At 44.9% G+C, this 25919-nt stretch overlaps 1 protein-coding gene across 3 annotated transcripts in view; it reads right to left on the minus strand.

The window, feature by feature from the left end:
* Nucleotides 1–1546: 1546 nt before the first annotated feature.
* samd12 (sterile alpha motif domain containing 12) overlaps nucleotides 1547–25919 on the minus strand; it is a 65023-nt gene continuing 40650 nt past the window's right edge. For all 3 annotated transcript variants that reach the window (XM_018731951.2, XM_018731954.2, XM_018731952.2), the window contains one exon: nucleotides 1547–3715. In XM_018731951.2, coding sequence (XP_018587467.1) covers nucleotides 3693–3715 — 23 coding nt within the window. In that variant the 3' untranslated portion in view covers nucleotides 1547–3692. The remainder of the gene's footprint in view (nucleotides 3716–25919) is intronic.

A 25919-nucleotide genomic window follows, 5' to 3' on the forward strand; every position in this document is an offset into this window, starting at 1 on the left:
ATGAATGAATGTTAACGGAAGACAACCGAAGAGAAAGAAGCGAAAAGGAGCAGAAACCTGGGTTAGCGGCGAGGGAATTATGGGACCACCGTGGGCCCTCTGTTCGGAGTTTGCAGCCACGGCGCCTTTCAAAGACCTGTCCTAACAGGCGCGGGAGACGCGAAACCGACCCGCGGGGTCCGTCGGGGCACCGCTCCTTTGGATAACCCTTTCCATGCCGGAAAATAAGGGCCCGAGCACCCTTGGCACAGCAGCGTCAGTCGGAACGAGGCCTTAGAGAGTCAACCTGAGCAGCGCACGTATTTTCGGCACTCACAGCGCCGCAGAACCAAAATAGGCACCGATGCGCGATTCCCTGCTGGATCAATGGCCGTCTGCTTGCCGAGAAGGAAGAAACAGAGGGAAGGGAACATGCCGACTTAGTATAAAACACGCGCTCGCCCCCCGTCTCAGGGAAGCGCGGCACCGCAGCGTGCCGTCGTGTCGCGCGGCTCACCGAAAAGCTCGGAGGGTGTCGTCCATGTATAATTCACGAGGCAGAACGGAGCACCTAGCAGGAAGGCTTCCACCAAAAGTACCTCAAGTCACACCAGCCACGTACTGCCAGGAAGCGGTGGACTAAAACAAAGCGATCTAATTTCGTGTGTCGCTTCGCCTCCCTCGTCAAATCGCCCCGCATTTTCGGATGCAAACGATAAACGGTAAACAGGCGGTTTCAGCCGAGAGGTAGCGCCACACCGTGCTGTTTTTTTAGAAATTTCCAATTCAAATCTGCTTTTCATCCATTTTTCCAGAGCAGGGGTGCGACCAGGAAAATAACAGAGGCATTACTGCAACAGACTCATGGAAAGTTTCAGTGATCATCACCCACGTATTCATTTTAAAAATTCCTGCTCGGAAACTGTGACTACCTGTACTGTGTCCGAAAGCCCCTTTGGCTTGACCGCTGAAATCTCTACGTACGGTATTTTGTACAAATTCTACGAAAGCCTTGCAGAGCTACTTCAGCTATAAACACGGCTAGGTGACGTTAAGGAAACTTGTAGAGTATTTTTGAAAGAAGAACTCGTGACACTTCGACGACGGAAAATAAACAGAGCGCCGTAGCACCAAGTGACCCTCATTAATCAGCCGCGTAAAGGACACCGTACTATTTAGGGAAAGGTGTCGTGAGATCACCTTATAAGCCAGCGCTGGAACATTCCTTTGCAATTTCTTTACATATTTCAGTAAAGACTATGTAATCAAAGAAAAGCTGCCAACATTTAAAAAAATCTGAACTGCGACAAAAATCCACGAAAGCCAAAAAGTATGAAATCCACGAAAGCCAAAAAAATGCAACAATTTGCATTTGATTGAACGGATTGTTAAAACCGCACATCAATTAACCTTGCATATTATGCTCCGATTTGCAGGTACCGTTTTTTCCTTTGCATCTATTAGCAAAACGTGTGTTAAAAGATAAAGAAGAATGAGACGGCAAAGAAGGATTAGTATATTAATATTTTATTATAGTTTTTATATCATTGTTATTATCATTATTATTATTATTCACAGGTTCACAGTAACAATCCATGATCAGGCACCCTTCACGGAGATGGAGGAAAATTAAGAGTTGCTCAGCTTGTCAAAGACGTAGTTCGCATGCCCGTTGTATAAAACACCAGAAAGTAATACAAAACATGCTGTCATGTTGTACAGTGGCAGAAATACTCATTTCCATAGCAGTGTTATGAGTGACATGTGCGAAAGGACAGGAGGAAAGCGGGCGCCGCCAACGGCGAGCGTCAAAGTGCTAAATATTGTGGTGACGCGACGAAAACTCGCAGCGAGTCTAAGCACATGCCGGGAGAGCCTGCGTTGACAGACTCGCGTGGAAAAACCTTTAACGAAAACCAGCTTTTCTTGAACCGAAACGCGACAACGGAAAGTCCTGCCTTTAAAAGGTCACTGCAGACCGTGCGAATTTAAAACCGTTTTGTTCTTTTCCGCAAAAAGGAAGCTAACGGGTACCTTCAGATTAGCCTACGTTAAACAGTGTAATAGTCACATGATATGTGTCTCATGGGGTAATTCCATGGTAAGTGTCACCTTGGCAACAAAATGCAGTGACATTTCCTACATAGAAACGAGAAAAGAGTAATAGTGCTAAATGCTAAACAGGTTATATTTCCAGAGTTTTCTAACATGGTAAAGCTGGCTGCTACTTTTCACTTGGATGCTCTTCTATATATTGCTGAGAGGACAGTTACCATGATGTTGCCCTTATTTACAACCTTTTCTGGGAGTTGAAAAACATTACACAACATCGTAATAGCACGTCCAAGGCAAATTCCCCCTAGCGAGACACGTACAACCTGCTGATTACCAAACAACAGCTTGTCTCCATATTTGAGAAGGCTGAGTGGGCTTTTCCATGCCTCTGTGGATTTTCACCCTCTGCTACATTCCTCCCAACATCCCTAAGAAATCCTCCTAGTTGCCATGCAATTCGCTATCAGGAGAAGCCCCTGAAACGGATGCGTAAAGTGCTAAAAATGAAAATAACATCGACCGCCGGGCCGACATTACCGGCCACCGGTACTACATCGATCCCATCCCACGGTTTCTGCGTGAGCGTAAAGACACAGGTGAGAATGGTCGGGCAACAACAGGACTGCCCGTGTAACTGTGTGCTTTAAAACAAATTTCCCTATCGTCTACCGGAGATGGAGATGGAGGTTTTGCAGGACAGCAACATGTAGCGAAGTGTTTCTTTATAAACAGTCAACTAATTTCCTACTTCCGCGTCTCGTACAGCGCCGCGTGTATGCGTTCTACACTCCATTTGAAACGGTATCTCACGTCTAGAAAGAGTCACAAGCAGCAAGAGGGGACAAGAATGCCAACTCTGGCCAGAGGAGTGTCTTTTGATCTTCTGCACCTTCTGCTCTCGTCCTCCGTGGATCTAGGCGAGCTCCGAGTCTGACAGGCCTTTCACCCGCGTCCCAGGTGACAAAGCACTGCTCTCAGTGCCTAAGTGGGGTACTGGTCTTTTTAAGACAGCCGGTTGGAGTCACAGTGAACGATTGTAATGGGGAGGCGGGGGGACGGGGCACGAAGACTCCCCTTTAGAGAGAAACCGCACAGCACGAGAAAATGCAACAGTAGACGATCAAAGGAATTAATTACCTTCGTTATTTATTTTCGATTCGTGAAATCGAGCATCATCATGTCAGTTGCGGACGAAACGGAAGGGCTTGCTTCAAAGAGTAAAGGCTAAAATACCTGATATGCTGGCAGCTTTCCACCATGACTGACCTGCTGACCCTACCACAGGACGAAATCACAGCTCACTCTAGCAGTTTGGGTATGCACCTACCGTGTGTGTGGAAAGATAGATATGAAAGTGCTACTTCTGAAGAGTGAACATACACATACTTTTCACCGTGACGAAAGCTCTGGTGTGTTCTTTTTTTTGTCCTTTTCATGTTTTTGTGGGATTACTGGCGGTGGAAGTGTGATTTGTGCCCAAACCGTGTTGTCACTTGCGCGGTCTGGGTAATAATAAGGTGAGCGGGGTCCGCTCTGTAACTGTAGGAGGCTGGATCACAGGGTGGGGTTCACTTGATGAGATGCGGTCCTGGAATACACCGGTTGGGGGCATGATGGGGGGCTGCGTGGCGGCTGGTGTGGTTTCCTGGAATGCCGGTCTATGGGGAACTCTCCAGGGAGGCTGCAGGGAAAGGCAGGAAAATACATAGAGGAGAGGAAGTCCAGAGAGAGACAGAGAGAGGGGGAGAGGGGATGAGGACATTGACAAGCGCAGAGGAGTAGACCAGTTAAGGGCAAGGAGGGGAGCAGACAGAGAATACAGCAGAAGGGTGAAATGAGAAGAGAACAACAAAAGGGAAAGGGTAGGAGATTATGGAAGGGAACAGAAGACAGAGGAAAACAAAGAGGAGGCACAGAGGAGGGAGGGAGGGAGAGAAAAAAAGCAGACAATTATAAAAAGGCAGGGACCTGTAATGCCATATTATAGGCACATGAATACATAGGCATATCTCTTAGCCACACAAAGCAGAGTGGAGACCATAGTCTACATGGCTTAATTACACAAACTTTGAGTGTTTCTTTAAGATAATAATTAACGATCAGAGACAGACGGCTGACTTCTAAGCATTTCCACATCAGCCAAGACAGCTGTCCATTTAAAAAACTCATTAAGTGCATCCTTGAGCGGATCATATAGGCTCGTGTTGAAGACAAAAAAAAACGGTAAGTACACATTTGGTGATTGAATGAAATGATTTCCTCCACACACACGGTCTCAATAAAATACCCCCCCCCCATACTGTGACATGTCTTGACAAGTTTCGGGTTCCGCAGTAGGAATGTCTCTGCGCATTCCCACTTTTCCAAATAAGATGAGGAAGAGCTGCCTTCAAAGACCTGGCAGTGAGACACTGTTTACCTTTCCTCTGTGTCAGTGTTTTTACCCTCTTTTCTCCAGAAGAAATCAATACAGTCAGCTTTGCTCATGACAGAAAATCACCATCGTAATGGCACGAACGCGTGAAAGAACTCGATGTGTATCTACACAGGTTCGAAAAGAAGGCTAATTAGTATCCCTGTACAGTTATCTCGTGACACAAATAATGCAGGATATGCTTTTATTCAAGAGATGAATTTTTTTCCTTAAGGCGCAAATTTATCCAATCGAAACTGCCTCTATATGTCTAAGTCTCTTGATATTATAACAGTCAGAAAATCAATAAAAATGCAAAATCTATTAAAATAAACTGGCCACCTGCCCTCGGAAAATCAATGAAAATAATGAACTTTGTGTCACCTTGAATAACTTTCAGTCGCTCCTACAATAATTTGGCCAATCCTGGACACTGTGAATTTTAAAACAGATCCAGTGGTTAAAAAAATAAACACAATTTTATTTATTAAGGGATCCCATGAAAGAGAACCAAACTAAATTTGATTCGCAGTAAAGACATATTAACCAACAAGTTTATATTCTTTCTTTCATAGCTCAGAAGAATAACAAAATCACAATATATTCCTGAAAACAAAACCGATCTTTGGCTCCAGATGACAAGAAAATAATAGAAATACAATAAATTCTGTAAAAAGTAAGGGAAGGGGGCTGTCCAAAAAAATAACATGAGCCCTTCTGAAGCCAGTAAATACGCAGACTCAGAAACTACACGTGAGGTGGATGGACCCAGTTCAATTTTACAGTGCAAAGCAACAAATACCGATCCTCCACTCCTGTGTTGCAAGGAAAACCGACACTTTGCATCACGCCACTTTCCTGGTATTATCTCATGGTGTTCGTCATACGGTTTTGCTGAGATCGTGGTTTTTTTGACTCGTATGTTCCGAGTTTGAAGGGCCGATCCAAATACGAAACAGAAATCTAGTGACAACACCGTGCTGTCTCCGAGGCTGCAGCGAGCTTCCTCTACAGGAAGGCAAAGCAAAAATGGTCAACAGGACACAGTCATACATACAAATGTAACTGTTCAGCTCCATTTTGCACACATTGGGTTTCTGACTTTCTTCTGCTCATCGCTCTAAAGTTTAAATAGGTCACCCAGTACTTCTGCAGTTGTCGGCTTCCCGCTTTACACAGTGATTTAAAATAATAAACACAGGAAGGGAAAAAGTTCTTCATACTATGCTTCTCAACGCACCCTCTGAGGTTAAGCAAATAAGACTATTTATTCAGGCAGACACGTTTTGTCTTTCCTTTTGACTTACCACATAGTTTCGCCTGTCATGGTTCTCTCCCCCCAGCTGCTGCCTTTGGTAGGATGATGGAGGAGACGTGAGGGAATGCTGCCAGAAACACAGTCCTTGTCTTCATCTATGATAAAACGTCTTCGAGAACCACGTGGACCACCCGCCTCCCGCTGTCCGACCCGCTGTGCACCCGCTCGCCGGGCTTTAAAACTTAGCCTCCTTCTCAGCATTTTTACCGAACAGACATTCGCCTTTTCATACCGCATCTTTAATCCCCCTCGAGGACCAATGTCAGCAAAAAGAACGTACTCTATTCACCCCAAAGGTAAAAACACAATAAAACATTCAAAAAGACACTATATGCCTCACATCTTTAAGTCTGGCAGCTCCAGTCAACTGACAAAGCCGTGAAATCACTTCTGATTATCCCAAGTACCACCGCAGCTCTTAGCTCCAGCTGGGTAATTATTGTGTACACATTCATTAAAATGTTTAGAATCGTGGAAGATGAATGCGCTAAATCAGTAACCCCATTCAAGCAGCTCGTCGTCACTGGTGTGTGTGGGGGGGGGGGGCACTTTATAAACAGTGCTTCACATGACACTGATAAATACTTATGGAGCAGCGGCACACTTAAGAGAGCATTGCTATGCCATCATTAACCTTGCAGACACTAAGCCCAGCTAATGATTAATTACATTCCATTATTAGAGTGTATGTCTCATATATAAACACCGAGGGGAAAAAAACATAAATGCTGCTTAAAGAAAACAGCCGTTCTCACAGCGAAAACCCGGTCATCGCTCGTCGGTGTTCGCTTCACGCAGGTCGCCCAATTAATGCACCTAAACTGCGGGGAAAGCGCTTGTTTCGGAAGGTACGGGGTCTCGGTTGCACTCCCTGCAAAGCACATCCACGAGCGCAACCGCCGCAGTCGGACCCTGAAGACAGTCTGAGACGCAGGCGTCCCGACGCGCCCGGCCGATAGACGTGAATGAACAATTCAAGAGAGCAGCTGTGTGCCTCCTCTCCACACAAGGAGGGAAGGAGATGAGGGACTGAAAAGAAGACGAGGAAGGTCGGCAGGCTTGCTGCACCAGTCGAAGAGACTCCGCAAGGCCTTCCCGGGCTCTTGTTCGGAGGATTAGCGCATTTACGCTTGAGCTTAAAAATAGCCAAGTGATAATATATTTAACTCGAGTGCCATCTTGCATTGTGGTGAAGGAAAATGTCTTCCTCCATCTGCTCCACGGAGAAATGTTCTCCGCACTGCGGGGCTTTGGAGACAAATGTGTCCTCGTCTCTCAACGAGTGGACAAAAACGGTCGCTGAAAGCAGCTTAGCTTCGAACCCATTAGGCGCTCGTGGAAGAGTCGTCAGTTTTGCTGGAGTGCACAGGAGCTGCAGACAAGCGGAGCCAAAAATGGTGCAGATCTGTAGATGTGTAGCAGCTCCCTTGCTCCTGACTGGGGATCCCTGTGTTGAGGCACAACTGCCACCATGGTTTCTCCCCCACTATTCTGTTAGAACAATTTGTGAGTATCTACTTGTTAGAATTACAGCAAGTTTTTTTTTTATTGCTTTCCTTACACGTAGTGCACTGCAATATCGGGAGTGTCACAAACACAATAAGAAAATCAGTGAAGTATCTGTAGAACAGACCGTTTGGGCTTTGGTTTAGTGTTCACATTGTCATAATTGGTTTATATTAGGGCTGCTGCGGTAATGTTCTTCTGTCTGAGCAATCATGATGCTGTTCGGTGTCTCGGTTGCTCTATGCTTTGTTATGCGACTACATCTTGAAGCTCTGGTCATATATCAATAAAGGGCAGGGTCATTTATTTGTGCAACATTTATTGCGAACGCTCAGAGTTGCAAAGTTTGCGAGCGTACTCGTGTGAGCGGTGTAGATGGGAAGTGCCGTAACAATGGCTGAGCTTGCTTGTCAGGTTGGAGGAACAGTGGCTAATGAGGCCTGAAGGATACCATTAATATTTCCCCATTCTGCGTACTGCATTCTGACAAGCGGAGAGGCCACACAGCGTATGTAAAACAGGCGCCCCTTAAAGAGCTCAGAGGTGAATCTCAAAATCAACATTAACGCAATCCATGTCCTTCACATTGACTATCCTCCCCCAAAGACCTCCGCGGGGAAGAGATGTCATTTGAAATGATTGTTTGTGGCGTAATTTTGTCTTTTTCCCAGCCAGCGAATCATGAGCCCCTTTGAAAAGATGAAATGAGGTGAGGTCGGCGTAGGGTATCGAAGGCCGACACGGTCTTCTCAGTTTAGGGGCCTGGCCTTCAGAGAGACAGAAATGCCACCTGGCAAAAGATGAGAGAGCAGAGACTGTGCAGGCCCTTAGCGCCCAAGACATGTCCAGGCATGAGGACCCAGCCAGAGGGGAGAAGGAGGCTCAGACTGCTCAATCGACAGCAAGAAAAACCCGCCAAGCCTGGTTAGATGTTTCCCCTCAAGTCTCCAGCTTTTTAACTCCTACTTCCATTTCTCAGAAGGCAACAACTGCTCTTTAGTTGCATCATGCTGTACATCCGCAACCTTTAATTTTTTATCTAAAAATATTACTTTTTGACCAACCAGCAGTAATTCAATCATGTTTATAGCAGCATAACGTATAGCCTCTTTTTGACCGTAACCCCTGAGAACCTACATGGTTCGGTTCTTACATTGGGTTTCTGCTTTCGGAACCAAAACCGTACTGAGCAGAATTTACTTTCTGCAAGAATCACTAGGCCAACGGGAATTACCAGTAAATGCACGGGGAAAATCTGGATGTCGGTTCTGTGGATCAGCAATAATCTGGTGTGACGTACACTTCCACGTAAGACATTTTCCAGCGTTTAAACAGTTCTTTTGTTTCGCAAATAACGTCATGTTAATAACTTACTTAAATCAAATTTCCTCAAGTATTAAGATTACATCATAAGTTGGTTTTATATTATATGTGGGCGCTAAGGGCTGAAAAGCCTCATTGTTTTAGCCGTGCAGTCCTTACTCGTGCGCATTCCCTACAATGTAACGTGTAATTGCCGGATTCCTGCACACATCGAAGTCTCATCAATAAAACGCAGGTCAAAAAGAGGCTTAACACATACTGTATTTTCACACAGCCACAGGCTCCGACAGCTGCAGAGCTGGACCTCGTTTCCTCAACCCGCTGAGTCACGTGACCCCGGACATCCATTAGTCGCCATCAGCAGTCCTTGGGAGAATTTCTCCTCGCTGCTTTCTTGGCCTGCTCGGTACCACGGTAACTTTGTCTGCTCTGTACGGTGTTTTCCAGTCCGCAGTACAAATCTTCTTCAGCAAGTGCACGTGGTCGAATGTCGAAAACGACCTGGAGATCGGTAAACGGAACAAGGCCAGCGATACATATGGCTGATGCACTTCATTATTAACGCAGAAGGCAACTGTAGAAAATTGTTAAAAATCAGGAGAAACTTATGAGAAGTAAAACGGTGTTCTGTATCACACAAAAGTATTGATAAAGCAGTTCTATTCAATAATGTGGGATCAATCAGAAGCAAACAAGATCAAGCAGCGCGCAGCCCTGCGGAATACGGCAGCAATTTTTGTCATCACAATGCATTTCCTACTAGAGACCGAAGCGTTTTTCCCTTCGAATTTCACGCACGGATGTGCAGCTCTGTTGGCCGACAGGTCAGTAAACTGCGGTTAGCGCACTCTGTTTTCAGCTCCATTAGTACCACTTCCCCCAGGGGACCTCGCTTGTTCCCCCACCCATGTGGAAAGGTTGGTATGCTTGCGGCTTCGCGCAGACAGACCCAGCCACGGCACCTTCAAGCCAAGCAGAACTCGGCCTCAGCGCTCTCATGTTTCGCTCCGCTTTACATTCCCCCAGCACTCCAGTCCAACGGTGCTCCTGCGCTGCGTTCTTCATAGGGGGAGGGTGGAGAAACCGGCCCCACAGACCGAGGAGACCAGCTACTGCCCCACCACTTGGTTTTCAACCTGATTAATGACTACTGCAGTGTTTCACATATTTTTTTTTAGCACACTGGTAAATGTCATAAGCTTGCAAGATTTTTGTACCGCTGCGGCAAACAGCGCTTGCAACGCTTGCTTTAACGAGAATGTTGACACCGGTATTGTGTTAAGTATATTGATTTAGAAGATTTAATTAAGCAGTAAACACAAACAAGTAACTAATTCACCCAAATTACAGTATATGTTTACATGCCTATAAATAAAGGCACTAATAAATATTTTGTAAGGATAATGGTTCTTGTTAAATTTAATCTCAAAAACTACTAACAACCTGTCAATAAACTCATTAGTAGCCGGTCTGTGGCCATTATGGACAACATTCGTCACTTTGTATTGTAATATCAAAATTAATTAACATTAATTATAGTTATTATGTTTATGATATCTGTCTGCAGCATTTGATACAGTCAACCACCAGATTCTACTCTCCTCTTTTAGTCAGCTTGGGATCAAAGGAACAACACTACATGTATTCATTTAGCTGATGCTTTTCTCCAAGGCAACTTACAACATTAAGATAACAATTATTTACCCATTTATACAGCTGGGTAATTTTACTGGAGCAGTTGAGAGTAAGTACTTTGCTCAAGGGTACTACAGCTGGAGGTGAAGCTCAAACCTGCGACCTTTGGGTCTAAAGGCAGTTGTTCTAACCACTACGCTACAGGATGTCCACTAAGATGGTTTGAGTCCTACCTATCTGGCAGTGCTCCCGTTCTTCTCCTCTGCCTCTCTCAACTGCTGTCCCACAGGGCGCAGTACTGGGTCTTCTGCTCTTCTCAATCCAAACCGCCTTGCTGGCCTTGTTATAGCCTCCCATGGATTCAAATACCACTGCTACGCTGATGATACCCAGCTCTTCCTCTACTTTCCACGATTAGCATCAGAAGTTTCCGCGCGCATCGCCGCCTGCCTGTCGGACATCTCTGCATAGATGTCTGATAACCACCTACAACTCAACCTGTCCAAGACAGAGATCCTACACCTCCCAGCCGGCCTGTCTTCATGTCACGATCTCTCAATGAAACTGGACAAACTCACTCATTTTGCCTAAGAGTCCGGGAGTGACGATCAACTCAAGTCTATCTTTCTCTCAGCACACCGAAGCCACAACCCGGACCTGCGGATACATCCCGCATAACATCCGCAAGATCCGTCCTTTTCTCACAACTGTCGCCGCCCAACTACTTTTCCAGGCCATGGTGACATCCCGTCTGGACTGCTGCAACTCTTCCCTACGTGGCCTTCCCGCTACTGCCAGCAAACCTCTACAGCTGATACAGGATGCTGCTGCACGAGTTGTGTTCGACTTGCTGAAGTGTTCGCACTCTTCTCCTCTATTCGTTTCTCTGCACTGGCTTCCTATAGCTGTGCGGATCAAATTTAAGACCCTGGTTATGGCCTAGAAATACATCAATAGAACTGTTCCCAACTATCTACAAGACTTGATCATCCGCTACACCCCAACCAGACCGCTACGTTCTTCCACATCTGCCCGCATGGTGGTCCCACCGATTAAAAGGTAGAGCACGAAGATTCTCGGTTCTGGCTCCGCTGTGGTGGAAAGACCCCCCCCCCCCCCCCACTCAAAACTGCTGAATTTTTGTCCACATTTAAAAATGGTCTTAAAACTCATGTCTTCCAGGCTCACTTTGCCTATGATCTCTTAAGTTCATGTAAAGTACAAATGTTCATACAATGTAACTTCAAGATTATGCCCAGATCAATCCTTTACGCGGCTACTCCTGTAATGTAATGTAATGTATGTATCTCAAGAAAAAATTACTAGGAAGGTGATTCCGATAAAGTTTTTTGCAGCTACTCGTGAACTACTGAACATTGGCGCATATGATGGAAAGAAAAAAAACTAACTGTACATAAGAATCACACATCTGCAACTATGTCTTTTTTCCTGCTAATGTAATGCACAAACAGTATTTCCTATGACATGTACATCGCTTTAGAGAAAAGCATCTCCTAAATGAATAAATGTAAATGATGTTTGGAAAGCAAAGTATCTGTTTTATTTAAGAAAAATACAGTTACATTATATGAAATAGTACATACTTTGAGAAACAGCTTTTTGCACCATGACCACAAACTGATGAAGTGGTTAATGAAGGAAGAACGAACAGGGTAGGTTTTAAAGGTAACTTTACAGACGGATTTGAGACCTGCCAAAAGGCAACAAACCACTGCTGATTTTTGGCAAAAGGCAACAATTATTACATGCCTTATATAATAGCAGGGGAAATCCGCACTAGTTACAGGTGTGGGCTGGCACAGTGTTGCTTTTCATCTATTTTGCCAAGTCCTAATGGGCCAGGTGGGTTAAACAGACCCCGTGTTACTCCCATATTTGCTTGTACCATGCACAGGCCTGGCAAGCGATTAATCAGTTATCGAAAAGCACGTTTGCCACAGTAATTCAAACATTCGTCTTTGCCTGCAAGAAGAACGGGAGTGTGATGCAGAGGAACTGTAGCGGCGCAAGTTTTCACATGCTGTTGGAAAAGAAGGGGTGGCCATCTGGATGCCAATACTGAATTGAAGAGCGAGAGTAAGAGTGGTAAATCCTGTTTGTGGGAGGTACAGCCTTCCCCCACCCCAGCATGTGGAAGCACACTTTGGGAATCTGCAAACGCTATATCGACCGATTTAAGCTCAAATTAAACCAAGGAAAGCAGGGACTTAAAACTTAATTCACTTTTTAGGCGAGTGCTCCTAGCAGCCGGGAACCTTTCAGTCTGGTTCCAGGATTCTGGCCGAAGCAGGTCCAGATTTGGTCATTAGCCTGCTTCAGGCTCCGCTGCCCCGCTTCACGGGAACGCGATGGAAACCGGAGCCAGCCGGGTGAGGCAGATGCAGCTACGGAAGCACGCGCGCCCATACGCTAACGGTGGCGTCACCTCGCAGACGGACACACGGACGATGCACAAAGAGAGCGAGCGCGGCCGTAAACACACAAGCCGGTGTCCGTTTGATGAATTGTAATTAAATGGCTCTCGGCTCCTTACTCTGTCCCCCGAGACATGAGAGAGAGAGAGAGAGAGAGAGAGAGAGAGAGAGAGAGAGAGCGAGAGAGTGCGCTGAAGCACGGCCTCAACAGCGAATCAATTTTCTACTTAAGCACCTATGATAATCACTTCTTCTACAGGAAATAGGTCTGCTCCCACTGTTGCTTCCCTGACAATTCCATTAAGAGGGAAAAACAAACACCAAGAATCCTCGTGGGATCTGAACTTTTGAACAAAACTGGTATCTAGTGTCAATTAATAAGGGCTCACAAATCCCAGACAGAATTATTTTATGCTGTGGTTCGGGATCTTAATCCATAAGCTTTATTTATATAATTTTCCCCACATCTCCACTGGGATAGAAAAGCAACAGCAAGAACACTAAAACACATGTAACCTCGAAAGATTAGAATTCTCCTATGAACGTAGTGAAGGAGGAGGAAAAAAAACCAACGTAATTAAATAAAGTGCGAGCGGCACAGCACAAGTGCCTCTTTGAGAGCAGATGTATGCCTGCCTGCTCTGCGCTCTGCGTTCGACAAGGTGAGGAGGCTGCTGCTCCATTAACCTGTGGATGCTGTTTACAGCGTAGATAATAAATCAGCACCAAGGAGCTCAGGGGAAGCGGGTTTAACTGCAACGAAGCCGGTTTTCTGCCGTCCGACGGAGGTCGGCTGCAGCGGTCAAGCCCCGTCAAAATCCGAGGGCCCCTCCCGTTCCTAATGTCTTCAGCCATTTTTCCTCGTGGTCTCTCTCTGGTCCTTGTCCTCTCGCTCACCCCCTCCCCCAGATTTCAGCCAGGATTTTACAGGATTTATTAAAGGAGATGATAGCCTTTCCACAGAGCCATTATCTAAAGCAAACCAGTCAGGCCCCATCAGAACCCCACAGATTTCCTGGGCTTAACTCCAGCACTATGTATTACGCACACGGTATAGATGCGCGTGCGCGTGTGTGTGTGTGTGTGTGTGTGTGTGTGTGTGTGTGTGTGTGTGTGTGTGTGTGTGTGTGTGTGTGTGTGTGTGTGTGTGTGTGTCAACAGATAGGCACAAACACTGCTCAAGTGAAAACTTACTGATGATGAATGCAGAATTCAGACAATGAAAATAGATGCTCCTTGTCCTTTTATTAAAAAAAAAAAAAAAAAGTTTAATGCTACTTTGGATACTTTTTTGCTTACTTCATCATCTTTTCATTTAGTGTCCATCCATTCATTTTTCATTTATGCTTTTTTCCAAAGCAACTTACATTCAGTACAGTTTTCCAACCCATTCACTAAAGGGCGGGGCAAAAGTGAGATGACACATGTATTAGCTGTGACTGGTATATTTTCATTCAAAAAATACATCCCTCAAAACATAAGAGGGCCTAAAAGGCACGAGGTCAACATCAGCTAATCACCTGTAGTGAAGGAAAAACGAGCAAGAGACTATGAATGCTGTGTGATGGGTGGTACGATACCTTCAATACACTGAATGACAAGGGCAACTGGGTGCCTGCATTTGTCAAGAGGGAGAAAAGGTACGACACACCTAACACAAAAGGACAGGAAGATGAAAAATGCACCGATCAATTGTTTGGAGCTCTTCGTTGGGAAGGCTCACACTGACAGCGCAGCAGCTTAATTTCGGCAATGGCAGACTCCCTTGTCGTCGAGTGTGTTAAAAGGATCCGACCCAGTAATTGCTTCTGGAACGGGAGATCTTAATCAAGGCCGGACGGCAGGCGGGAGGCAGGAGCGGTCTAGACGAGCGTTTTGAAATGACAGTCTGTGGTCTTAGCCATCATGTGCCGCCTCCGAGATCTTCCCCTCAGCGAGCGATGTGACGTTGCCTCTGGGATGTGCTGCGGCGACAGCGGAGCCGTGCGTCGTACTCAGAAAAAGCATGCTGCAATCCCTCCGATTTGTGTTTATAAACACAAACTCATGTCTACGTCATTCCTAAAGCAATCATCTGCAGTTTCACTACTCTCGGCACCCTTAAATGTATCAACAGACATTTCACTGAGCTTTTCCCAATTTCCATCATGAGGATTTCTTTTCCTCTGTATATCAAAGTAATACTGCTACTACATGTAATGGCAAATATTATGATGAAGGACTTGGATGGACGCTCTCTTTTGCTCTTTGAATATGTTTGAACTAAGCTTTAAAAAATTCTTCTGACATTGTTCTAAGGAATTCTTTTTCTTCCTAAAAGAGCTTCACGTTTCAGTTCTAGTCCCAGTGCCATTCCTCTTACGGACCAGTTCCGTTAATTGGGAACCACCGAACAACCTATATGAAGAGCTACTCAAACCTTCCTGTGCCCAGCCATGCTTAGTCATTATTATTTGCATGATTAGCAAAATGCAAATGCCACTTCCTTGTGTGGTGGACCATGAACCCTTTCCTGTTCAACCCATCACACAAGGGGCATTCATTCAAGGAAATGACAGGGTCTCTACATGTTTTGTACTGAAAGTATTTAAACCATTTAACTGCAAAGAACCCTGACACAATACATTAGGATCTTGGTGGCTGTTGTTGGGAACAAACTTTGGCTCAATTCCACTGCTCCTCACGCATGGTGACAAGACTTCATCCTGTTCCCCTGACTGCCTTCCTTCTTCTCCAGAAAGCTGACACCAACCATCAAACAAAATCCGCGCAAATCCTTCCTACCAAAGGATGTGTGAACCCTCTTGTGTTCAAACTAAACGAAAGGGCGGTTGTCAACCGTTCATTTCACCTGGCCGGATTTTTTCCTGGGCCCGAAAAGCGGGACATGAGAAGACATAAGAGCAGAGAAATTGTTTTATACAAGTTCAATTATTCTTGTTTGTCCTAAGCCTGGAAGTGGTTTGCTTGGTGGCCGGAAGTTCAGCTCTGAGAAGAGCAGGATGTTCAGTGCGACAACGCTGTGACACCAGATCGCACTGACGTTTGGAGGAGGGGTCTTGTAAGTGTGAAGCATACTTGCTGGGCACAGTGTTAGTGAATGAGCTGGGGAGGATGTGGAAGTTGCAAATGGTAAATTTGCACCCACCCCATACGATTGCTGGAAGTGACTGAATGTAACATGACAGCTGAATCTATGGCACCATCAAAAGGAACACGTGTGAGAAATCACGTCTGCACCTGCCTCGGGCCACGTGCCACTCTGAGCATTGTTAGGATTTCTTCACCTGCCAGTCACAGCGATGCTATGGGGGAGAATGGAGACGAGCCTGGGAACTGGTTATGGGTGTAAACCCTGAAGTGGCCCAGCACAGCTGTCTACTGTCCCCAGTGGTGTGATGCACAGACTTATAAACATTCATTCAGAGAACGACCAGCCCACTAGACCAATATGATTGTCTTCACTTGGGGAAATGAATCAAACGAGGAAGAAATGGGCCAGTTCCAAAAGCGGGACCATGAAGAATACCAAAACTGTGGGTGGGTTCAAAACTGGCCCAGTTTGCGTGGACTGTTTTCCCCATGTTTGCAGGGGTTTCCTACACAATCCAAAGATGTATGTTTCAGGTGAACTGGAGACTAAATTACTCACAGCAAATGCAAATTGCTCATAGTGTGATCTGCTGCATAGATGGAGAATGATGATAAAGAGATTAGTGCAGTGTATCTAGAATTGTAAGTCACCTTGAAGGAAGCTGTCAGATAAATACAACATAGAAATCATTGACGATTTGGAGAACAGCATCTGACAAATGAATAACTGTAAATGTAAAACTGGAATGCTTCTTCAAAAAAGACCCAATTTAAAGGACACACTGACTGCTGTTGGTGCGATAATAAAAAATATACGAAAGAAACATCCTTTTACGGTTTTCAGTACCGTGAGTCTCAATTGCCTGTGTAACCTCGCAGTATTCAGCACATCCCTCCCAGGAAGGCAAGCTCCCCCATTTTTTCTTCCCCCATGAGCAGTGCTCTACAGAAAGCTACGAGAAATCCATCAGATGAGTGAGTCTCCCTTTATCAGTTCAGCAGAAATACAGAGGGCCAATCTCAGTTAACAAGGAAAGGGGGCACCCTGCACCGGGGTCCGCAGATGCCAGCTCAACACCGCGGCGAGAAATAAAAGCTCGCACGTCCTTCGCTACAGCACATATATAATTGAAGAGACGTCAGAACAGCACTCATTACATGGCACTCAGGTTCTAACCACAGCTCAGCGGGAGTAGGGCTGGCACGCCACATCAAAGGGTCCCCAGATGGCTAACAAGGTTGCAGGGGATCCAGAGGCCCCCGATCCTCCGGCGGGATGACGGCCGTGCACTTTCAGGAGTCCGCACGCAGCTCCCGAATTCCACTGGGATTGTGATAAACTGACCAGCCGTGCCGAGGAGAATCCTCACCCCCATCGGTCCCGCATTTAACACTCGAGCTGTCATTTTAATTGCCCACTTCCTGCGAAAAGTCAGGCCCTCTTCGACTTCTAGCAGTTCTGTATGACTGAGAGACGAGCTACAAAAATTTCCACAACTTGGATACTGCATCTCAGCTTTTTTCCCCCAAGTTCAGATGTGAAATGTGATAATGCAGGACCTATTTCTCTGCCCAGTCTCTCATAATGTAGGGATGCTGCTGTTGAGGGATGAAGCAGCACGGGGCTTTCACACACCTTGTAGAAATAGTGCAGCCACTGGCGTACGCTGCCACGCTCTCCTAAGACTGTTCGACAGTTTCTCGGCATTCGTTTTCCGTGAAACAAAGTGTTGTCTCTGACAGCAGCAAAAGGTTTAAAGGTGCTAATAAATTAACAGCTTAGCAAGTGAAAGACAAATTACATATTTACAACCTCGTAGAACACAGTGGAAGAGCCAAAAATGTCATTCAGGATGACCCACATTACTCCAACAGGGAAAGCAGTTGCGTAAACTTAAAAGTAATGATCATCTGTGTTGAGAAACAACAGAGTCGAGTCCATCGAGCAGCTGGGATCTAGAACGTCGCTTCCTGTTCAGCGCATGGAAGCGACGCGTCACACCAGCTGATGTAGACTGGACGTACAGGCGCCGCAGCCTCGCTCGACCTCCTGCTTGGAGCGCGTCTTCCCTCATCCGCGCTGCCTTCCACAGCCTTTAATGTGCTGTGACAGAACACGGCCTCCACCGAGAGCGAAGTCCCAGAATGCACTGCGGCGAAAGCCACTTGTGTCAGCCGCTCTTCGGAACCCTACTCGTACGTTGAGTCCTACTCGTTCATTGCAGGAGCTGTTGTAACGCGATGACCTGAAGAAAACCATAAGCTTAAATGACACTAGTTTGTGTAGCTACGGCGAGAGCCAGTAAAACCACAAAAAACTCAGAACAATTCCACATGAAGCGCTTAATTATCGTTCATTGCCTCTTCACGTACTGTAATAATAATAATAGTCTTTCGTCTTTACATTCACAGAATACCTAATGAGCATCATTAGCCATTACTGACTGACCAGCGTTGATTTATTTTCTGCCGCATGAATCATCTAATTAATCTACTGGCGCGAAAAGGAATAACCTTCTCAGAGGCACAGGACATGGCAAATGGCTCCCAACATAAATCATATCTGAAACCGAGATGAGCAGGCCATGATGATGCCTCGGCTGCATAATGCGAATGACTTTTTGTGTCGATTGGCAAGCAACCATTCCTGGCATTGCTCAGGAAGCGAATCGGAATTGGACAGAACAGCCGTGTCAGTCAGCGGTTGCAACATACCATTAACGTGTCACATACTGTAAGGCAGACATGAAGACCGCTGAGTATGCAAAAACTGACAACACAAAGACAGAGGAAGTGAGCTGTGGCAGGGTTCCATGGCTGGAACAAGGAGGAGGCAAATTGCTGTATTATTTCTATTCTTTAGACAGGTACAGGGGTTCAGAACGTCAGGTTTTATTAATCTCGCAGTCTTGCTTGTTGCTTGGCAGATGCTTTTACTGGATGCTGAATTCATATACAAATTGTACAAATGTACTGAGATTTAACAGTCCACCTAGGTGTGCGCATGCTACAGACTTGGCACAACTCCATCAAGCCAATTTACCCTCCTAATTACCCACATTATAGACTTAATAAAAGCGGCGTTTCCACTGGCAATGCTCAAGTATATCAGCACGAAGCTTTTTATATAACTTTGTATTTCATTTCCGATAATTATGGTAACTGCAGCCAATTTGCCAGCAATCTGAGAGATCTGTGTTTCTTTAAAGAAGCAGGCAAGAAATGAAACAGAGTATACAAAAGACAACGTAATATAAATAATATATACCATGTAAGACAATATCACTTTTGCTCATCTTGCATGACCTTGAGCAAAAAAGTAATTACAAATGGAAATGGAAAACTTGAGATAATACGATAAAATGGCTGTGCTGTTACCAACAAACAACACAGTAAAACAATATCCTGTATGAGTGTATGTATACAGGCAGCTTTCCAACAAAAGGAATCTGCCAATAATCAATCTATTTATAACTTCCTGGTCATGCCAACACAATCTTGCATAAAACTGTAGACTTATATTCTACTCCTTCTCCTTTAAACATCCACGCTGTTACCCACCGCACTGCCCACAACATCCTTTTAGGCATGATCTGCACAAAACCCCAGCCTAATTTTAATTTTTAAGTTCTTTTCAGCTTTGAAATGAAAATTAGATTGGACACAAAGTGCTCCATTGCAAAAGTAGCTACTGACTCTGCGCAGAATGTTTAAAGTCTTACTCTGTGTTTGACGTTACTGCCATGTTATTAAACAGAAGGGCAGCATGGGGAGCCACTACTAAGCAAGAATGCAGACATATTGGTCCATTTCATTAATCATTAATAATTAATTAAACCTTACTGTTGATTGAACCACAGGCACAAAAAGTGCTAGCTCCTAAAAATGAACAAAGGAAATATAAATGTCTTTTTTTTTCCAAAATGAAAATACCATCAATCTATTCCCCAGAAACTGCCCCCATTGATGGACAGCGGTGGACATGATCAGAAAGCGAAGTCGACCCAGGCGCCGTGCTTTTCTCATCTCAAACACCGAGCTTAATAAAGTGCCGTAGACACTCCGCAAGGTTTCTCTGCTTGCCTTGGAAGACACGAGGCAGCCAACTCCGAAGCAGCTTGGCGTGATAGAAAAATGAAAGCTGGCCAGAAAAGTGGCATTCCTGCTTCTGCCTCCAGTTTTGCTTTTTATTCAAAGCGCTCATGGTGTCTGTCTTATCATAGTATTAATTACATTTTCATCCCTTTTTGAAATGATTCAGCAATTTTCAGACACCGAATCAAATGCGTCAACGTATGTACTCAATATTTTCCGTCGTATGCACTACCGTGCTGCGGGTAGCTGTGGGATATTGCTGGTTGGGATATTGCTTTTCTCCTCCCCCCAGTTGTTTCCAACTGCTCAGAAGCCTTATGGAGGGAGACAAGGAAGGGGGGGAGGAAGCAAAGTGACCACAGGAGGAGGCTGGGGGGGGAGGTCAAACCAGCTTGTAGACAGCTAAAAGCTGGCCTGGACCTGGTGAGCCAGGAGATGTCTGCATTGAGGGTGCATGACTTGGGGCAAGTTCCTCAGCCACCCACAGAGACAAGGACGAACGGCAGTAGAAAGTACAAGAGTGCTTAGACACACGTCTGTAATGGGATTCCAAATGAATGCAATAAATTTTGTATGCATGACTGTAAGAGAAATATTATAATTTAGTCATGAAAAACCTTGGTAATCTTACTGGGAGGACTGCTCTGCTGAAACATATATAATCCCTTCCCCTCCTCGGTGACCCTTCCATTGCGGCTGAAGAGGAAAGGGCTGCTCTTCTCAGCAGCTCTGGAATGTCTGCTGGACAGCCTGGTATTATTATAGGCCCGTGTTTGGAAATAGGATTAGGAGAGAAAAAGTTCACAAGTAAGAATTTTTTTTTTTTAAATTGTGTGCTTGACTTGAATGGACTCGTTCTGCTTCTGAAGTTTAAACTTTCTCTTTCACTATCACATTTCACAGGATTGGAAGGCAAAAGAGCACATACTTTGAGCCAAACTTCGTCACGATACCCCTTTAAATTAGGGCAGCACACCTCTGTGCCTCCAGGGTTTTCACAAAAAGGATGACAAGACTACAGCATACGCCCTGACGTTCACATGAACCAAAAGAGCAATATGGTTAAACACATTTAAAAAGCAATAAATGAACTCCGCATAGCTTAGTCCACATTCCCTCCAGACAGTGAAATCAATCAGTATCTCATCAGCACTGTCAGAAAGTAAGAAACAAATTAACTTTGGTTTTAAAAAGGTATCTTGCATACTGAAGGAAAAAGCAACGAAGCGTAAACTCTCACCATTCAAGTCACCCCGAGAACCCCTTATTCCCTACAGAAACCAAAGTCAAAAATCACAGTTGTACAAGGAAACAAGTATGCAGGAAATAAAGATGGAGAGTGCGACAGACTGGCTCTACTTTCCGCATGACCAGTAGGAACGACATTGGCATGGCCAGTAGTAGCACGGTGTGGAGAAGGAAAACAGACCCTTTGGAGTATTTACACTGCCAGAATGAACAGTAGAGGGAGATGGCTATCCTGTTTTCTTATTAATCGAGCTCTGAAGGGGGGTTGCAGGGAGAGCACTCTCCTTGTCTTGGCATGGAGAAGCTAACTGATAGCCATACAAATGAGTAGGGGTAACCAGATTTCTGGGCTTTGCTCATCACAGCTTGCACAGGTACCAGTTTCATGTGTCTGCCTTCTGTCTATGTTAGAATGGGTCTGTGGACCTGCCAAACTACAAGGGGACGGACATTGGCGCATCGAATGTGTATGGATTCACCAATCCAAGAAAGGGAGCCAAGCACACGAACCACTAAACTACGAAATCACTAAGAGTCAGGATCACAGTGCAAATTAATACGAAAGAAAACAGCATGGAAAAAATATCCAAAGTCATTAAATTCAGAACTTCATCAAAGATTAATTCCTTTGTTTATTCATAAAACATTTTCATCACATACAGTATACTGAAAAGCATGTAACTGCAGTGCGCCAGCCAAACACCTGTGCTGCCTACCGCCCGTCTCTGATTAAGACTCCACTGTCAGGGAACAATAAACCTAGCTAAGCAGTTTTCTGTTTTTCACTTTCTACAGCATCTGTGCTTTTCTCGCTTCTTTGCAATATGTTCGGCTCACTTTGCGTTCCAGCCTAAGCTCGAAGACAAACACATCTCAGTGCTCGGCCGCCCATACTTGCTCTACATTACCAGTCACATGACTAGGGGACAACCAGTGATCTCGAGCAGCAATCTTCAATGCTACACACCATGCCCTTGTCTTGGAGGTCCGAAGAGGTGAAGAGGCACTATGAGAGACCAACCTTTTTAGAGACAAGTTGTCTGGTGGAACCATCAGTTGCTTTTCATATACCTTTCACTGGAGATGCCTTGATTCTAGGATTTCACTGCAGCCAGCTTGCCATTACTAGCTATATGACCTTGCACAGCATGGCACAGCATTAAACACGAGGCTCACGAACGTCAGGATAACATGTTAGGCTGTTAACAAGAGGAGCGATAGTTAATTCAAGCAACAACTGAGATGGCAAGAGCACGTACCAAACCATTTTGGAGAAAAAAATTGCAGCTTGACCCCTGTGGAAAAAATATCCCTCTTCAGAAGTCTGAGCGGTAAGGTGACTGACATTACAAAAAGGAGGAGTTCAACTATCTAACGCTGTTTCATCTTGCAGGGTTTGAAAGGGCTTGTTCTTACAATCTTTGTGTTTGGTGAGCCTCTCTAAATCTAATTTTCACTTTAAAGAAGAGGAACAGAAGGACAACAATGGAGGGCTGAACTCTGAGATCTCTGTGATGTATGCCTTGAAAGAACACATGATGCTTGTCAGGGCAATAAAACTACCAAGAGTCAGCTTGAAATCAGCGGCACACATTAAGGTGCTGAGGCTGACGCTGCCTTGGAGCCGATTCAACAACTTTTTCAGGCCAAACAAGCAGCCAAGCTTTCGAGAGCAGGGCTGGATACCCCAAATGTGGATTTAACTCTAGGCTGCAATCCATTCCCACTTGTTGTCTCTGTGTGCTGCATACAGATGGATATGATAGAAATCGAAGCTTCAAGCAATACAGAAAGAAAGTGGCATCAGAAGATATCGTACATTGACACAGAATAAGGATGTAGATACCCACATTTTTTCAAAAACCCTGCACCATAAAATAATTTGAAGCCACTTTGCAGATAAACTGCATGCAGAGTTTTAATTGTTTAATCAAATTCATTTGTCAACCTTATTTGTTTCACATGGTATGGTATGGTATGGTATGGAGGGTGTGGGGGCGCAGTGGGTTTGACCCCTTCCTGCTCTCTGGTGGGTCTGGGGTTCGAGTCCTGCTTGGGGTGCCTTGCGACAGACTGGTGTCCCGTCCTGGGTGTCTCCTCCCCCTCCAGCCTGACGCTCCGTGTTGCCGGCTTAGGCTCCGGCTCGCCACGACCACGCTTGAGACAAGCAGCTTCAGACAATGTGTGTGTGTGTGTGTGTGTGTGTGTGGAGGGAGCCTATACCGACCAGCTCTTAACTTCCTCAGAAGTGGCTTGTTTCATGAGTTGAGATCATATCAAAGTATGCTTCAGTATTAGCAGTGAGTGTGCAAACCCTGCTGAGGCTCTCCTTAATCGCCACATTCAGATCGTGTGCAGCCACTTTCCCCGCTTAATTAAAAAGCACTGCTGTGCGTTCGGACCGCCTAGCTGCCCTCCGTGTTTGTAACCTCGACCGCGGCCCAAAGACTTCAAACCACACCGTAAAATTTAAGCCTTCCATGGCCCTGCATGGATAATTAAGCATAAAATTATATCAACAATAATCTTGTCAAGGGTCAACAACCAATCAGGTGCAGGCACATAAAATAATTCCACGGCTTTGCTCGCATGGGTTTTGAGCATTTAAATGAGGCCACTGTAATGGTGTCTAACTCTGTAAAGCCTTAGATAAAAAAGGAGGTCTTTGCTGCAGTGTCACACTAGAAATTGGGGCCTTCGCACAAACCATGGGCTGTTCAGCTGCAAATTCTTCATCAGGAAGTTAGGTTGGCAACCATGATCTGTTTTAACACAAATTATGATAATATCCTTGTGCTGTTGCACATACAACACATTCAACACAAAAGGAGAAGGGTCATGAGCGGTCACTTTAAAGGCATCTTGAATAGTGTCCTACTTTCCTGCTTCAAATGCTCGAGGCCTGAAGTCAAGTTCCTCATCATAATTGCCTAAACTACTTTATAAGATAACTTTCATCTTCATTTGTTAGCATTTATATCCATTGAGCCGATCTTTCCAAGTAAGCATATATCAGCTGCAGTAAGCAATGTTTCTGTCGCACTGTTCTCCTTTGGCCATGGACTCATTTTTCATTGCCACTAACAGTCCTCTTTACTGCTGGCTAAAGACTGAGATGCCTGCTGTGCATTCTGGGACAACAGAGGGACAGTGGCTTGGGCGACAGCCGTCACACGGACACCAGTGCAGCTGCTGTTTGGGATCTGAGACTGAATGCGTTCCACATCGCCAGTCCAGCAGTCACATTGGTGTCAGTGCAATTCTTCATGTCAAATGTCCTAACAATTTTGACATTTTTTTTCCGGAACATACACACACACACACACAGATATTTCAACAATTTATATAAAAATATACTGGTGCTGAAGTAAAAATAAACAAAATAAATGTTTACATTTTAATGAATCATTTCTGGATTAAGTGGCAAAAAGCAGTTAAAGACACAGTTTTTTTTGAACTATGAACATGAATGTTAAGTATATGCACCAATGACCAAATCAAGGATACGAAGTGGAAAACTTGACTAAAGCCAACACATTTCAACGGACTATTGGGGGTCAAATTTTTCTCCCTTACACACATATATTTTCAGAGAACCCATTTAAAAAAATTCCCAGTCTGGTTTCAGCTGGAATCCAACCAAAGCTTTCACCCACAAGCTAATCCCCTCTTCCGTTCTGACTTGCAATACCTGACCCACCCTAAAAGCAAACCTTCTACCATCTGCAAGTGTTTATCCTACGCCATGAGCTTGTACAACTGGTCAAACTTTCTACAAAACCCAGGCCAGGACACAACAAGAAAACTCGTCAGAGCTGTTTCATTGATTTCTGGCTTTTTAATTTAAAAGTTCTCATCACTTTCTCTTTATAGTGCCACACGGTTAATTGCATACCTCGGTCAAACAGTTTATTAATACCGTCTGCTAGTGTCTCTGGGGGCATGCTGCTATTCGCAGTGAACGGGAACGCAACTGTACCAAGCGAGGGTCATCAGTCGCAGCGGTGGAAGTGGACGAGCCGGTCAGATGAGGGAACGAAAGAGCCAGCTGTGCAGGGAGGACACAGAACAAGGTCTGCTAGGTGATGGTTGGGTGAGGGGCCACACAGGAGCACCACAGCCTGCACTTCATGACAGAAAATGGGCACAGCAAACCATTTTTTACTGGTAACAGCTACATTTACAGGAACTAAGTACTTAAAAGTCATGTTCAAAAAGATTAAGATATTTAAAAATTGGTTGTTCACATGTTTACAAGTGCTGTTTTACATTGCATAACGCCCAGGAGAATTAAAGTTAGGATTTTTCAAAATTAAAACAAAAAAGTACTGAATATTTTTAGATAAGAAAATAAAATCTATGAATAAAAAACAATATTCTATGGTCATTTTTCCAACTGTGTTTTCATTGCATAATTTTTACACAGGAAAAATGCGGAACGCTGAGTCCACAACGTTCATAATTTCCATGAGCTGTGCGCGAAGCCATGAGCCTGATGCTGGCAAAGGTGCAGGGTGGGGTAGCAGGGCCAGGGCTGCCGTGGGATGGCAGGAAAACATATGACATGGCTTCTGACTCACAGCTAATGACTCAGGTCTTTAATGTCCCTCCCATTGGAGAAAAAGAGATTAACACAACCATAATTCCAATCAGCTGAGCATGCATTAACTTTGCCTTTTCCACACTCTCGGTTGCAGACAAGGGAACAAACAAAGCAAGAAACCTTGATGAGGAAAATAAATCTCCCATACCCAGCTGAATTGCTGGGGTTGACTCATCGAATTCAACAACAAGCCATTTTTCACTGACGCTCCCTGAT

Source organism: Scleropages formosus, chromosome 23 (assembly GCF_900964775.1).
Source record: "Scleropages formosus chromosome 23, fSclFor1.1, whole genome shotgun sequence".
NCBI lineage: Eukaryota > Metazoa > Chordata > Actinopteri > Osteoglossiformes > Osteoglossidae > Scleropages > Scleropages formosus.